At 42.9% G+C, this 16,613-nt stretch overlaps 1 protein-coding gene across 2 annotated transcripts in view; it reads right to left on the reverse strand.

Annotated features, from left to right (window-relative positions):
• Positions 1-1,103: 1,103 nt before the first annotated feature.
• Positions 1,104-16,613, reverse strand: part of plrdgb (PITP-less RdgB-like protein) — a 156,631-nt gene continuing 141,121 nt past the window's right edge. For both annotated transcript variants that reach the window (XM_077195253.1, XM_077195245.1), the window contains exons 17-20: positions 15,729-15,912; positions 15,037-15,165; positions 14,469-14,849; positions 1,104-2,534 (exon numbers count right to left, since the gene is read on the reverse strand). In XM_077195253.1, the coding sequence (XP_077051368.1) occupies positions 14,496-14,849; positions 15,037-15,165; positions 15,729-15,912 (667 nt within the window). In that variant the 3' untranslated portion in view covers positions 1,104-2,534; positions 14,469-14,495. The remainder of the gene's footprint in view (positions 2,535-14,468; positions 14,850-15,036; positions 15,166-15,728; positions 15,913-16,613) is intronic.

A 16,613-nucleotide genomic window follows, 5' to 3' on the forward strand; every position in this document is an offset into this window, starting at 1 on the left:
CTAAAGAATGTTGAAAATGTAAAAAAAAAAAAAAAAAGCAAAATAGGACCCCTTAAACAAATGAAACCTTATTGTAAAGCGATGACCGAATTAATGAATTTGATTTCACCAAGTGCAACATGATCCTGGATCAACATCTTTTTTGATCCTGGAACAACATTCCAATCAGATTTGAGGGACAAGTTTACAGTTTATGTCAAGTTTAGGCTTAACAACCAGGGTTAGGTGATTCTACATTAGTATTATTCACCTATCATTTCCCTCTGTGCGATATTGAAGAAAAATGTGATATGTGATTAACTTGTTAGATAATACAATATTTGATATGCGATATGATAATGCTTTAAGTATGTGAAATCAATTTTAATTATATGTAAAAACTGAAACTGTTATAACCAATATATATATATATATACTGGTTTACTGTATTAGGCTGCTGCCACTTTAAGACCTAATGCACTGATCCTAATGCCACACATCCGATTTCTTTCCCAACTGTTTCATACCTGCAAACTTGTCGCTTTTCGGCGACAATCGCCGTTTTCTTGGTCAATTGGGTCATTTACGTGAATTGTGTAGAACCGGGGAGGCCATTTTTCATTAGGCCATTTTTCCTGACGACCAAAATTTCGTTATTTCAAATGTAGGCGCGTTGCGCTTGGTGCGCTCATAATCCGCCTGAGCCACCACAACATTGCCCAACATCAAATGGCAAACGTAATGCAAGTGGAACGAAACTGCTCATTATTGTGTGGTTGACGGACCGTTTATCAGTTTGGACCAAAGCAGCGCAAGCCAATCTTGATCAAGCGACACTGTTACAACACAGCGCTAATAAGAGATCCAGTAAAGGAAGCATTTGAATTTGCCATGGAAGTAATAACATCGCTGCGACTCCTGCGAGATCTAGTGATAAACATTCACATTTCTCCGTTATTAACGGATCAAACAGCACTGACGTGGAAACCAGGAAGAAACATTGTGCCATGAATTAACTATCCAGTGTCCAAAGATCAGCAACATTCACCATGGATTTACTGTAGTAACACTAACTGCAACCATGGAAGTTTGGCAGGAATAGTAGGCTATAATGCCTTCAAGTAACATTACGTCGGTTTTATTTTGACATTATGAATACAATTGCTGCCCTCAAACTAATCTGAACTAAAATAAACCTTTGTTTATAACTACTACAATATTACATTTCATTTTTTCCAAGGAGCTGTTTTGTTTTATATGCTCCTAAGAAGAGTCAATTATAGCTCCAGAATTGCTCAAAGTAAAAAAAATATCATACTTAATGATGTTAGTTTTAATTAAAAATAATAATAAAAACAATTAAATCAAGGAAATGACCAAAAACCTAAAACCTGGTAAACAGTAATTTCTAACAACATAGGGCTATTTAGATAGATAATCTGGCGAGCATGTTGTTTTAGGCTAATAAACCAACAGCAAATTTCTGTTTAATAAAGCGCACAGAAATGTGTCGTTTGCAAAATTAAGATTTTTGGATCACACCCCCCATTAGAAAATTACTTTTCTAATAAACTCAGAAGAGTGAAATTAGTTGTTAGCACATTTCACCAGATAGTTTTATAACTTCCAATAACACTGTTTATGAATTACAATTATATACAGTTTTGTGCAGTACAGCCAAATTCACAGAACAGATTCTCTCCGAAAATGTCACAGACGTCAAACCACAGCAGGACATTTAAAAACTCTGTCAGCACATAATCTATTAGCAGATACTTCACCCTAGATGAACACTAGAACTATAGTCTTTACATAACGCATCAGTATAAATCAACATTTTGAGAAAAAGAATCTGGGTTAAGCAAAACATGCAGACAGGAGTCCAAAAAAAAACTATTAATGAAACATGGCAGTTGGAATGCTCCTGGAGACGTCCGTTTCTCTTCTAAGCTCCTTTTACTTTACGGCTGATTAAAACACAAGAAAACAGGGTCTTCTGAGAATCGCCTGCCAGGTGATGTAGGAGACGTGTGGGTCACAAAAGAGTCATAAAGAACACAATGCCTCAGGTTGCAGGACTGCTATAAATAGATGCGGCTCAGGTGCTCATGTCCATGGTTACCTTCACAAAGACCATTACAGGAGTCTGCAGGAAAATATTCACCACACATGAAACGAGTCTCCTGGCAAAGCACAAAACTCAATAAAAGATTACCTTGACACTACTTTCTATAGCTACTCTCTGTCATACTTCTGTCTCATTTATGACACCTCCATGTTCCTCTTTCCTTCATTCTGCTGTAAGAGTAACATGGGGTTAAAGCGTTCAGTGTCCAATCTTCACATCTGTTCTAGGGCTCTTTCTAACAGCAAACGTTTTAAATGTGTCTTATCTCTCTCCCGTGGGACTGTTTGTTTTGGAGATAATTTGCAAATCGTTGCAGCTTACTGTTCACTGTTCTTGCCTACCAAGGAGCCAATCTATCGAGTTGAACGGTTCTTCTGGTTTGAGATGACATCTTGAAGTGTTTGATGATTAAATTCGTCTGCGTGTACTGAGGATGGAGAAAGAAACATGAGATTAGTAAGAGGTTGGAGAAATTTGCTTGTTCAAGATGGTCTTCCAGCCTTAACAGCTGAAGTCAATGCCCGAGCTGTTTTACCCTCTTAACCGCAAAAGAATCACTGTATAACACACGCTAGAAATTTGGTGCATTAATATACAATTCAAAATCAGATGCATTACAATGGCTTTGAATGCAGCTCATCCAATAAGCTTTTAGAGCCAAATTATTATTTTTATAATTTTGTATGTCTCTCAGCTTGACTCCATGAGCTCCATATGGGAACTTTAAAAATAAATCGAATTCAGTATAAACATTAGAAGCATTTTAGGCATTTCAGTCTCGTAAGTCAATTTTCTCTTTTTCTGTATAACCAGATATAAGCATACAATTTATTTATATCTATGGAATCTGCTAATGCTATTTCTAAAGAAACTAAATCTTGCATCCTCAGAGACAGAGGCATTGTGGAAAAGTTCAATATAAAATAAAAACAGAATAATAAAAATAAAATAATAATAATAGGTTCAAAATGACTAAATATAACATATGCAAGTAAATCATTTCAAAATAAATATATTTGGAAAATAATAATTGTTTTAGGGGTCCATATTAAAAAGTTTGAAAACCCCTGTTATAATGTATTTCTACCAACAAGTGTAAATAATTTATAATACAAAACAAAGAGTAAATAAAATATGTAGGCCTAAATAAGATTTATGTATTTGAATTGCATATAAAATTCCCATCCAGTTGCCTTACACAATTTTAACATAACTAATAAACATAATGTAATGCATATTTGTCGGTCATACATAAATAAAATGGGTAAGAAAAAAGTATGTTCCCTTTCGTTGTCACTCCAAGTTACGTCGGATGACGACGAATGGGGTTTCGCTTAGAAAGCCTATCAACTTCGAGTATTACAAAATGAGCCAATGGCAAAGAAATGCCATGGGTCTGCGGAATTTGCATAGCGTAACTCCGCCCCACCTCGTGGGTATAAAAGGAGGAAGCCAGCAACATGCAGATATGTTTTTTGCTTCAGAGCCAAGTGTAATTCTTCACTCCCTAAGCTATCTCTGATTGTCAGCTTCTTACGAGATGAGCAACTCTCCAGTGTTGGTGTGACGGCGATCTCCCGGCGAGTGCACACTTCCTGCCTATCTGAGCGTGGTTTGCCGGCGAGTGTGTTCTCTGCGGGCGCTTCAGCACTGAGTTTCTCTCACAAAAAGAGCTTGCACGCGGCACGTCTTTTTAAAGATGCCTCGCCCGTGCACTTCTGGTTGCGGTCGGCTTGTGTCTGACTCTGATGGGCACGAGCGCTGTCTGGTGTGTTTGGGCATTAATCACGCTAGAGCAGCGCTCGTGGATGAGTCATGTTCTCTCTGAGGGAACATGACCATCGCAACACTTAGATCGAGACCTTGCAAGAGTGAGAGTCCCCTCATCCACACCCCGATCTAGCGCCTCCTCGAGAGGCTCTACTTCGGCTGGTGGCCAGGGTGATCTGAGGGTGACTGTGTGGAACAAAGTGCCGACTATTTGTCCGTGCCCCACAGCACCTTCACCAGTGTTGCAACCCGGGAGCGTTCAGGGGATTCCCGCGGGACCGTCGTTCGAGGTCCCGCGGGTTTCCTTTGGCGCTCCAGAGGAAGACGTGATGTCAATCGCAGCATCACAAGGCGGGTCGGATTCATCTGGAAGTGACAACTCGTCACAGCTGCCACCTTGGGGTGTGAATACGGCTGTGGCTCAGTCTGATCCAGAGATGACGGCCATGCTTTCCCGGGGGGCCGCGAGCATTGGTTTAGAGTGGACCCCTCCACCCTGTCCTGAACGCTCGCGGCTGGACGATCGTTTTTTGGGTGCAGCTGCGGCTTCCCGTCCTCAGCCTGCCCCAATACCTTTCTTCCCGGACGTGCATGATGAAATCTCGAAGACCTGGAAAACTCCCATGTCTTCCCGCGACCGCTCGCTGGTTTCATCCGCCTTTCCTCCCCTCGATGGGGCAGCTGCCCGTGGGTACACTGGGCTCCTCCCGGTTGAGCGCTCTGTTGCGATGCAGTTGTGTCCTCAGAGTGCTTCTCCTCGCGGCGAGCCTAAGCACCCATCCAAAGCCTGTAGGTTCTCGTCTACCCTAGTGGCGAAGTCCTTCAGAGCGGCGGGACAGGCGGTTGCCTCTTTGCATGCCATGGCCACTCTGCAGGTCTAACAGGCCCAGATGCTAAGGGACATGCACAAGGGTAGGACGGACCCAGGGCTCTTTGATGAGCATTCCCGACCTGCTTGACACCCCCATGTCCCAGGCCGCCCTATTCGGCGGTGCGGTGGAGGATTTCGCCCAACAGTTCTCCACCGCCCAGAAACAGACTGAGGCTCCCGCCCCTCCCACCCGGCCCAAGCAGCAGCCTCCACCCGGTCGCGGAGGAAGGCGTAAGAAGGCGCCCCAGCCCTCTCCAGCCCCGTCCCCCGCTAAACGCCGGGCCAAGCTGCGCTCCTGAGACGGGCTGCTCAGGGATGTTGAAAGTTACTTCACAGGAGATGGTAGCAGGACCACTCCTTCCCCTGGTGGAGGGCCGGGGGAGAATATTTTGTTCTCCACTCCCTGCTGCTCACCCACGGGTGGGCAGCACCCTAATGTGGTTAAAGAAAGAAGTGACATTTCCATCCCTGAGCACACAGAGTTGTCGGACGACAGGGTGCGCTGCCCCCGAGCCGTACACCCCTCGTCCCCCTCTGTTCCAGAGCCGGTTGACAGTGCGCGCCGTCCCCGGACCGTGCCGCTCTCATCCGCCTCTGTCGCCAGCCCCCTGGCAGACCCCCGTGGAACGTTCATCCTTCCCTGGTCTCCTCTGTCAGGGCGCGGTTAATGACTGTGCCCCCACACCGGGCCGCTATGCCGTCCACGTCTGGGCCAGTCATTCCGCCCTGCTGCACCACCGGTGGGAAGTCTGTGGTTCGTATGACCCCCCTGGTACAGTTCTTGGGAGCCTGGCTAGAGCTTCCCCTTCTGTCCTGCTGGGTCGCGCGGACGATCAGGCTCAGCTACGCGATTCAGTTCGCGCGGTCTCCTCTCCGCTTCAGGGGAGTCCGCTCCACTTTGGTCGGTGGCAACGCCCCTATCATGAGAGCAGAGAACGCTACCGTGCTGGCGAAGGGTGCGATCGAGACCGTCCCTCCGGCCGAGATGAGGACCGGCTTCTACAGCCCGTTCTTCATTGTCCCAAAGAAAACCGGTGGGTTAAGGCCAATCCTGGACCTGCGCGTGCTGAACCGTTCCCTTCACAGGCTGCCGTTCAAGATACTCACTGCAAAACGCATTTTCGAATGTGTGCGGCCCCAGGATTGGCTTGCAGCAATCGACCTGAAGGACGCCTACTTCCATGTCTCCATTCTCCCTCGACACAGACCGTTCCTACGGTTTGCTTTCGAGGGGCAGGCATACCAGTACGCGGTTCTCCCTTTCGGGCTAGCCCTGTCTCCTCGCGTCTTCACAAAGGTCGTCGAGGCAGCCCTTGTCCCCCTTCGGGGAACCCGGGGTTCGCATTCTGAACTATATCGACGACTGGCTGATCCTAGCTCACTCTCGAGACCAGGTGTGCGAACACAGGGACCTAGTGCTCCAGCACCTAGCTCGTCTGGGCCTTCGGGCCAACTGGGAAAAGAGCAAACGTTGCCCCGTGCAGAGGATCTCTTTTCTCGGTATGGATATCAACTCGGTCGCCATGTCCGCGCAGCTTACGAGCGAGCGCGCGCAGTCACTGCTGACTTGCCTGAGACAGTTCGAGGGCAAGAGTGCAGTTCCACTGAAACTTTTTCAGAGGGTCCTGGGGCATATTGCTTCTGCAGCCGTGGCAACGCCGCTCGGATTGCTTCATATGAGACCGCTTCAGCTTTGGCTTCGCGACCGAGTGCCAAGGTGGGCATGGCAACACGGCACCCTCCGAGTAACAGTTACTCCGACCTGCCGTCAGACCTTCACCCCGTGGTCAACCTCAGTTTTCTACGGGCCGGAGTTCGCCTGGAACAAGCTTTGCGGCATGTTGTTGTAACGACAGATGCCTCCTCCACGGGCTGGGGTGCCATGTGCAATGGACGTGCTGCCGCTGGCTCCTGGACAGGACCCCGACGCCTCTGGCATGTCAATTGCCTCGAGTTGCTGGCCGTACGTCTTGCTTTGCCCCGCTTCCGGGCCGTGCTCAAGAACCAACACGTACTAGTCCACTCAGACAATACCGCCACTGTAGCGTATATCAAGCGTACATCAACCATCAAGGTGGTCTACGCTCCCGCCGTATGTCGCAAATCGCCCGCCACCTCCTCATATGGAGTCAGAAGCATCTGAGGTCACTTCATGCCATTTATATCCCCGGAGCCCTGAACTGTGCAGCCGACGAGCTCTCACGGCTTCAGCCCCTCCCGGGAGATTGGCGACTCCATCCCCAGTCGGTTCAGCTGATTTGGGACCAGTTCGGGGACGCACAGATAGATCCGCTCGGCAAGGATGTACTGGCGCACAGCTGGCCGCGGGGCAGCAAATATGCGTTTCCCCCAGTGAGCCTTCTTGCGAAGACTCTGCCGTCTGGGTCTGCGCAGACCCTGCGCAAGGTCAGGGAGGACGAGGTCAAGGTCTCACCGAGAAGACCCCCGGAGATGTTCGATTAGTGTCGTGCTTTCCTTCCTTCAAGATGGGTTGGAGCGAAGGCTGTCTCCCTCCACCCTGAAAGTCTATGTTGCCCCTATTGCCGCACACCATGACCCGGTCGAAGGTAAGTCTGTTGGGAAGCACGACCTGATCGTCAGGTTCCTGAGAGGAGCAAGGAGACTGAATCCTCCTCGCCCTCCTCTCGTTCCCCCTTGGGAACTCTCAGTGGTTCTAACTGCCCTGCAGAGTGCTTCCTTTGAGCCTTTGCAATCAGTGGAGCTTAAGTTCCTGTCTATGAAGGCTGCGCTCCTGGTTGCATTGGCCTCCATCAAGAGGGTAGGGGACCTGCACGCATTCTCCGTTGACGAAGCGTGCCTGGCATTCGGGCCGGCTTACTCTCATGTGATCCTGAGACCCCGGCTCGGATATGTGCCCAAGGTTCCTACCACTCCCTTCCGGGACCAGGTGGTGAACCTGCAAGCGCTGCCCCTGGAGGAGGCAGACCCAGCCCTGGCACTGCTCTGTCCAGTACGCGCTCTCCGCGCCTATGTAGACAGGACGCAGTGTTTCAGACCAGCTCTTTGTCTGTTATGATGACGCCATTGCCTTGGCATACCAGCAACAAGGTCGACCGTGCCCCCTTGGTGTGACTGCCCACTCCACTCGGAGTGGGCAGTCCACTCCATTCGCCAGATTCTACAATCTCAGAGTGGAGCCAGTGTCCTCTCATGTACTCGCTTCAACCAGCTAGTACTGGATCCGCTCAGGTGTCTTCGCTTGCTCGCCATTCCACTCCACGGACTGGATACGTGCGATATTCTCCTCAGCTGAGCTTCTCCGAAAGCCCTGAGTTCCTCCAGCACTCGGCTAGGTGCCTCCCGTGTGCATGGGCCCTCCTCCGAGCGACCCCCACATGTGTATTTCCACTGTAAGCCTCTCTGAGCATGTGTCTTTCCCTTGGCAAGCCACCTTGCCACCCCTGGGGTTGAAATATTCCACCTGCGGCTGGACACCCCAGTGTTCTCCATATGCATCCTTCGGGTCATATGTGTATTCTCTAAGTCCCCCCCGTTGGGCTGGCAATATTTTGCATATTTCCTCTAAACTATGGGATATGCTCCCCAGTGTACCTTGGTATTCTTGTGCTAGATAGCAGTCCTTCGTCCGTGCCAATCTCACGACAAGGATCTCAGATTTACGCACGGCACTGGAAGACAGCCGAGACGGTGGCGTAATTAGACTGGTAACCCCATTCGTCGTCATCCGACGTAACTCGGAGTGACAACGAAAGGGAACGTCTCGCTTACGTATGTAACCCTCGTTCCCTGAGTAGGGAACGGAGACCTTATGTCTGCCTGCCACTTTCCGCTGTACCGCGGGGATCGCCTGAGCTCAGTCTTGGCTCCTCAGCGAAGAAACATATCTGCATGTTGCTGGCTTCCTCCTTTTATACCCACGAGGTGGGGCGGAGTCACGCTATGCAAATTCCGCAGACCCACAGCATTTCTTTGCCATTGGCTCGTTTTGTAATACTCGAAGTTGATAGGCTTTCTAAGCGAAACCCCATTCGTCGTCATCCGACGTAACGTCTCCGTTCCCTACTCAGGGAACGAGGGTTACATACGTAACCGAGACGATTTTTGCATTTAAAAAAATCATGGCATAGACCATTATTAACTATTTGCATTTGATTTTTCTTTTTTAAATAATCATTTTAAAAATATATTCATTTTCAAAGCATATCTTAGCAATCCTATTTGGAGCAGTAATAGATTAATATTGGCACAAAACTTGAACAGTTTTGTATTGTAAATTGTCTATTAATGGCCCATAATAAACAGTCAAATATCATTTGTTTTTTTTACCCTTGTGTTTTTCAGGGCCATTCAGAAAATATTTGCACATCTATAAGCACCCCTGGTTTAGAGCAGTTCTACCACAATTACTTGCTCCAATAGACTGTGAAAGAGAAACACAACTCAAACATCAGCCAAAGGGAACATCGTCTCACAGTGTCCATCACTCTTTCTAGAAGCCAATTAAGCTCCTCCCTAAAAGTTCAAGACAGATTCACCAAATCGCAGCTGGCGATAAGACAGCCATTCCCTGGGCCGCTGGGCTGTCGTTTACAGACACATGATGACAGAGTGCAGAGACCTGGGCAATCCAGAGCAACTCGAGTGCGTCACAGCATCCCAGATGGAAAGCCAGTGGTCTTCTGTGAGCCAATGGGCTGCTCTGGCACTAAGCGATCCAATACAAAAAAGGGCCTGTTTCCAAATGACATTCTGCTCCCATAACTGCACAACAGAGTGTTTGTCAGTGCATCAAATATCAGTGAATCTCTGCAGGTTTGTGAAATGAATGGAGCTCTGTATTGGAGCACTTTCAAATAAATCACAAAACAGGTGTCTCCATGACAACAGCTGAGAAACACCTCCAATGAATATGTCAGCATGCCGTCTCTGCTAAACCATGTAGGGCATTAGCAATGAGTTGCGCACAGCTGATGTCAGAGCAGAAATAATGATGGCTAGAGCACTTCTGAAATGTACTGAGGTAACTATTATGCAACCACAGGTCATATAAATGTACTAATGACGTGAAATAAAAGTAGGTTTCAACGGGGCTAAAGGCAAACCTTAAGAAATGCTCTTTTCATTATACTCCCATAGTGTATGATTGAAGAAAAAAAAAATATTGAACATTGATTGAGCAACAAATTTTTTTATGAAAAAAAATCTTATAAATGTTTGAGGTGGCAAGGTGGGCCTTTTACCCCACACCATGGTTTAAAATTAAAATATGTTCATTTAAAAATACAGAAACAAAATGTTTTAAAAAAGTAAAAGATTCTGAAAGGATTGAAGGAGATCCCATAATAATTTAATATAGATTTACAGTAGTAACAATAAATAATAGTTTACTATATGATATGATTTATATCTTTTTTTTAATGATGGTTTCATTATAAATATGGTGATTATCTCTAATCCATGGACACCAACGTAAAATATGATATTTAAAATCTAAATCTAACCATGTCATGTCAGCAAATGGAAAAGTCAACCAACTGTTTATTATCATGTTAATTATTGTGCCTTTTGCCCCGACAGCAGGGGTGCATTTTACCCCAAATACCAAACTTTTACATATTCTTCAGTAATTGAAAAAAAATTGTTTTAATTAGCTTGAACAAAACTGAAAATCATTAAGAAGTCATCTGTTTCAAAATATATTCAATACTTTTAGCAATTATCTAAAACATTTTTAAAAACATCAAATATTAGATATAATTAGCGCATAATCAACTTTACGCTGCTGCCTGCGATCGCATCAAGGATCAGTCAAATTTCCATGTGCATCTTGAAAAGCGAATGTTTCATAGACAGCAACATAGTGTCGGATTCCACACGTACCAGATGTGGGCCGTATCTGAGCCGACAGATATGTTGCTGTCTGGGTTTGGAAATTGCTACGGCAGGTTTTTGTGCCATGCCATCTAGTGGTTTACAGGAAAATAAAATCAAAGGCGCCTTGAGTCCCATGGTACACTAATAGTTAACTAGTGCAACAACTACTACTAGGTCTAGGTAACCTCTGTTACTAGTTAACTACATTTTAAAGTAATGTTAACTAGTGGCAGTTAACTACTGACTATGTTATATAACGTGATACTGATCACAAGTTAATCAAGTAGAACTGGGCTCAGTAAAACAATCATATATTTTGCATTTGATCTTCATTTTATTCATGAGAACCAACCATTTAATTATCAAGTGTCAAATATTATTCTACAACTGTGCATATTATCCTGAACCCTCGAGGTTAATGGAAACGGAATTGACCACATAGTCAGTCTCTATAGTGTCTATGGTGATAAAGTTGATGTCTATGGTGATAAAGTCTCACACTGATTTGAAAGTGCTCTATCGCTGACAGACAGAGCTATTTCAGCCTCATTGAGTCTCTGATCAAAGTAGAAGTGAAGTCTCTCATCCATGATGCAGCAGTATTTTGATGATGCAGCAAGAATTTCTTTTCTCGAGAAAGCAGCTTTTATGTTGTGATCATGGCAAAATTAGACAGGGGGGAGAAAACGTATGGCCGTCCTTCCGTAGTTTTGGATTAATTTGAATCTAACTCTTATTCCTTTGGCATCAAATTCAAGAATGAACTATTTTGACAGTTTTTATGGAATGGTTTACCATCACCACATATCATCTTCCTCTGTAAACATGTTTAGACCTTAGTCTTAAGACGTATTTGTTTGAGGCCTTTGCTACTTTGTAAGGACCATTAGGTTTGGATTAGATGCATTTATTCTCATTTTGGTCCCACTTTATATTAAGTGGCTTAAGTACTATGTACTTACATTGAAACTAATAATTTGATACAGTGGACTTAATGTGTACATACATGTTTTTACATTGTACTTATATTAAAAAAATATCTGCATGTAATTACAGCTGTAATTAATGTATGTAATTACATTTGTAATTACACTGTTGACCCTTCCCTTACCCCACCCTTAAACCGACCCATACCACCACACCTGACCCTAACCTTACCCGTATCACACCTCAATAGCAGCAAAAATTGTTTACAATACAACATGAACACAATAAGTACATTGTACATATTTTTCACTGTAAGTACAAAATACTTAAAGCCACTTAATATAAAGTGGGACCCTTATTGTTTCTCCTTTTATTTTTCTCTCTCTTTTGTGACTTTTTTTATCCCTTTCTTTCTCTATATTTTATCTTATCCCTTTGAAATTGTATAGCACTTTGGTACATTCTGTATTTTTTAAGGTGCTTTATAAATACATTTTGATTTGATTCTTTATTTACTATCTAATCACTAGTTATGCACTAGTGCAATAACACTTTAATTAAACATTAGTAAACTAGTAACTAGTTAACTAAAAAGTTACTATTTATTTTTGCATCACATGGAAAGTAAAAATGTTCCCAAGCAATTAACTAGGAACTTTGTTACTAGTGTGTTTTAGTGTCATATGTCAATTTAAAGCAGAATTCTGGCGCAAAATGAACCTGGGGTGTAATAACACATTGGTACAGAGTCGACTGTTCTCTGGGATTTGTTTTCATGATAATCGAGTGTAAAGAGTTTTATCTAAAAACTGTTTAGTTTATAACGCTAGTATATGTGGCATATAATAAGTAAAAAGAGATCGCTAGTTAATACCACTAACAAGGCTCAAAATAGCCCCACACTAACACGGTAGCTTAATGAGGGTCTCTACATACAAACCGAAGCACTGAGAACTTTATAAGTGTACAGACAGTTTAATAATAATATACTTTATAAAGACAGTACCATCGCGGAGCCATCTTTGGAAAACAGTCCCGACCAGTCGAACCACGAACGCCGTGTTACGAGCTGAACTTGGAATCTCACAGTTCAGCTCACTTAGTACGGCGTTAGTGGTTTGACTGGTCAAGGCTGTTTCCCAAAGATGGCTCCTGCCTGTATACGCGATGGTACTGTCTTTATAAAGTATATTATTATTAAACTGTCTGTACACTTACAAAGTTCTCAGTGCTTCGGTGTGTATGTAGAGACCAAGCCTGCCGCACAAGCCCTGAAAAGTGAATTTACTGTAGTTTTCATCACGCTGATGTAATTTCAAGTGTTTGTTTTTAAAATAAGTTTGTTTTTAGTTAGTTATTTGATGCTATAAAAACAGCGCTGTGGCGTACATGATTGACAGCTGTGATTGACAGGTTCTCTGAGCAAAGTAGTCACTGAAGCAACAACAGACTTTTTTTCGGGATCTTTGGAGGACTGAGGAGATTGGAGCTTTAAATTTAATATCTAAATTTCTATAATTAATTATTTCACACCGACATAATGGTTTGTTCTGCAGCAAAGGCGCGTGCTTACGATTGATTCAGCGAGAGTGAGGGTGGGACGTTGATTTCGCGGCTTTACTTCCTGCTCACTACTGCGCATGTCTGGTCCCGAAATCGCAACTGCGCAGACTCAAGTCCCAAGATGTCAGCGCCATATCGGGACAATGGCGGCTTCACTTCTCACCAATGGAAGAGAGCGAAGGTACGTCATCCATCTTTTTTTACAGTCTATGGTAGAGACCCTCATTAAGCTGCCGTGTTAGTGTGGGGCTATTTTGAGCCTTGTAAGTGGTATTAACTAGCAATCTCTTTTTACTTATTATATGCCACATACTAGCGTTATAAGCTAAACAGTTTTTAGAGATAAAACTCTTTACACTCGATTATCATGAAAACAAATCCCAGAGAACAGTCGACTCTGTACCAAAGTGTTATTACATCCCAGGTTCATTTTGCGCCGGAGTTCTCCTTTAACTGGTAACAAGTTCATTTGTAACTACTAGTTCACAATATAATAAAAATGTAGTTAACTAGAAAGGGAAGTTAACTAGTACTAGTATTAATTGCAATACTAGTTAACTAGTATTTTACTTTAATTTAGAACATTAATATAACCTAACTAGTTTTATACTTAATTAGTACATAATTATCACTTGTTGCCTAATGGCTTACACAATTAGTATGTAATAATGTGAATCCATATTCATCCAGATTTTGTAATGTAATAAAAATCTAATCACTAATTTTAAAAGCATTGTAGACAAATAAATACTAATTTAATTAAACATTAGTAAACTAGTTAGACCAGTAATTAGATAACTGACAAGGTACTCTTATTAATTTTGTCACATGCAAGAATCACCCTGTGCTATTTTGACAAGAATACAAAATATTCCTAAATAGTTAACTAGTAACATAGTTACTAATTACTAGTGTGTGCATGTGCTAAAATTGTCATTGTTTAATATTCCAAACTAGTTATCTGCCAAATTAATCACTAGTTAACTAGTAACTACTACTTCACAACTTGACGACATTTTTGTTAACTAGTAAGATGTTAACTTCTACCAGTAGTAGTTAGTACTTGATTAGAACATTAATATCACTTAATTACCTAGTATCAAACTTAATTAGCACATGACCATCACTTAACTAGCATTATGCTTAACTAGTACATTAACAACACTTGTTGTTGCCTTATGGCTAATGTAATCAATATGTAATACATATCATCCAGATTTCATAATGTAATGTAATATGATAAGTTCTTGATTTTTGTAATAATGTAATCCAAATTACATGTAGTCCATTACTGCTCATCACTGATAGTTATGAAGTACAATGTTTTTAATGAGCGCTTACTGTATTAGATGGGATACGGTTTTCTCAACATACCCTTTTCCCACAACTCATGGAATTCCTTTATAGTACAACATCCTGTATTCTCCCCTCTTCTTCTTCCTCCTCTTCCTCTTGATCATCGGTCTGGATGCGAATCTCTGGTCCGTCTTTATGAGATTCAGGCTGGCTCTGAGCACGCTCAGGTTTGGGGGTTGAGACAGATGATGAGGGTGGAGACGGCTGCTGAACAGACATGGCTCGACGCAGCAGCGGAGTGCGCTTGCAGGACAGGAAGTCTGGGGATGGAGACAGGAAGTCCGTTTTGGAGGAAAGGCCAAAAGATCCCTGCCGAAGCACCATGCGGTTCTTTTTTGAGCGTGAGCCGTGCTCAAACTCAAGAGTGGAGAGGTGAGCTGCGTAGCCTTCACTCAAAAACTATGACAAATGAGAAAGAGACAAAGGGAGGGGAAATTGTGCTTAAAGGGATTCAGTACTGTTAATTAACATAACAGAAATGAAGTAAGAGGTAATTAGGTAAGAGGAATTAGGTAATTAGGTAAATTAAGTAATTAGGTAAGAGGAAAATATCTTAACCTGGTAGACTAAAACGAATGAGCTTTACCTGGCACTGGTGCTGATGTTTCTTGGATGGCCTGCCCACAATATATATCTGATTAGGTGAAAGTCCCAATGTGCTGTATACGGACATGTCCTTCATAGAGCCATACGCCGCACTGATATTAATGTGACACTATGTGAAAACACAAATATATATTTTTAAAAATATTTTTGTTTTTATAGTTACTTCCTTTTCTGCACTCTTCCAGGTGTAATTTAATAACCGTGCAATCTGAAAGTTGATAACTGAGACATGACAAAATATTCGATTTTAAAGAGAGAGGAATTAACTAAAGGTTTATGAGATTAAAGGTAATTGATTACTGCCAATCGATTTCACGTATACATTACTACTTCCATTTATAACCACGCATACACCAACTCTGTGCGCTATGCAAATTCATGTTCTCCCTCTCCCTCTCTCTACCAGCAGCATCAGCATGTTTCCATTAATTATATTATAATTAATTATATGTTCTGAGCATTTAGCAGAATGACCTGCAGCAGCAACCATAGCACCTGAGAGTTGTCATGACTGAAATGTTATAAAATTAGGCTAATCATTACTCGCCAATTTGCTACTCTTTAAACATCTATAAAGTTGAAAAACAAACATTCAAAACCTACACAACCATCTCCTAAAGTAGCATATTGTAATGTATAATGTAAATGTTCGGCTGGTATGCAGAGGCAGACCTCTTTCACCAGACTCTTTAGAAAAATGGTTTTCTGACGCAAGGGGTCATGGACGAGTCCTTCTGAGAAGAAGACCATGCCCTGAGGGAAGTTGTGTTGAGAGAGCCAGGACACCACCCTCTGCTTCTGCATGTCAGGACGGCCAGTAATGTAGATGATCAGATACCCAAGATCCTGCCAATGTCTAGAGAATTATCAAAACACAGACATCAAACAGTTGAACTTGACAAATGCAGTTAACACTACAATTTGTGTAAAAAAGTAGGTATGTTAACATGCACTAATTTCCGTCAATCCAAATGAATCCAATTCAATTTCAGATTCTGAAAGTTCTGTTTATTTGAACCCTAATGGCACATTGGTTTTGGGTTTGGTTCATATTTGTGTTAAATGTCTTTTGAAGTTTAGTCACAGTCATAGTTCTGGTTTGTCATGTGATTCCTTGCCCTCATGTGATCATGCCATGTGCTTCCCTAGTCTCATGTGTAATGTTCTGATTGGTTGTTCAGGTCATGTGTTTCTCTCTTCTGTTTTGTGATTGGTTTATTGTCTTGATTGTTTCGTATTGCTCATTAGTCTTTGTGTATACATATCACTCATGTTTCATTGTTCCTTTCTCTAGCTTTGTTCATGTAACCACTGCTTAGTGAGTCCATGTCTAGTCCAGGTTTATGTTCAAGTTATGTTTGTTATGGTCATAGTCAAGTCAAGTCTTTGGTACTTTTGTATTTGGATCACATTTTGGTTTCAATAAACTGCCTCAGGGGACTATTCGTAATACCTACGTTTTGAAATCTGATTCACAAATCTGTTTACATCTGCATTACATGTATTCCTAACAAAACTTAAGTGTATACACAAAGTTCAGAACCAAAAAAAAAAGTC

This window comes from Siphateles boraxobius, unplaced genomic scaffold, assembly GCF_051911475.1.
Source record: "Siphateles boraxobius isolate OS27281-9 unplaced genomic scaffold, OSU_SipBor_1 11, whole genome shotgun sequence".
NCBI classification, from domain to species: Eukaryota; Metazoa; Chordata; class Actinopteri; order Cypriniformes; family Leuciscidae; genus Siphateles; species Siphateles boraxobius.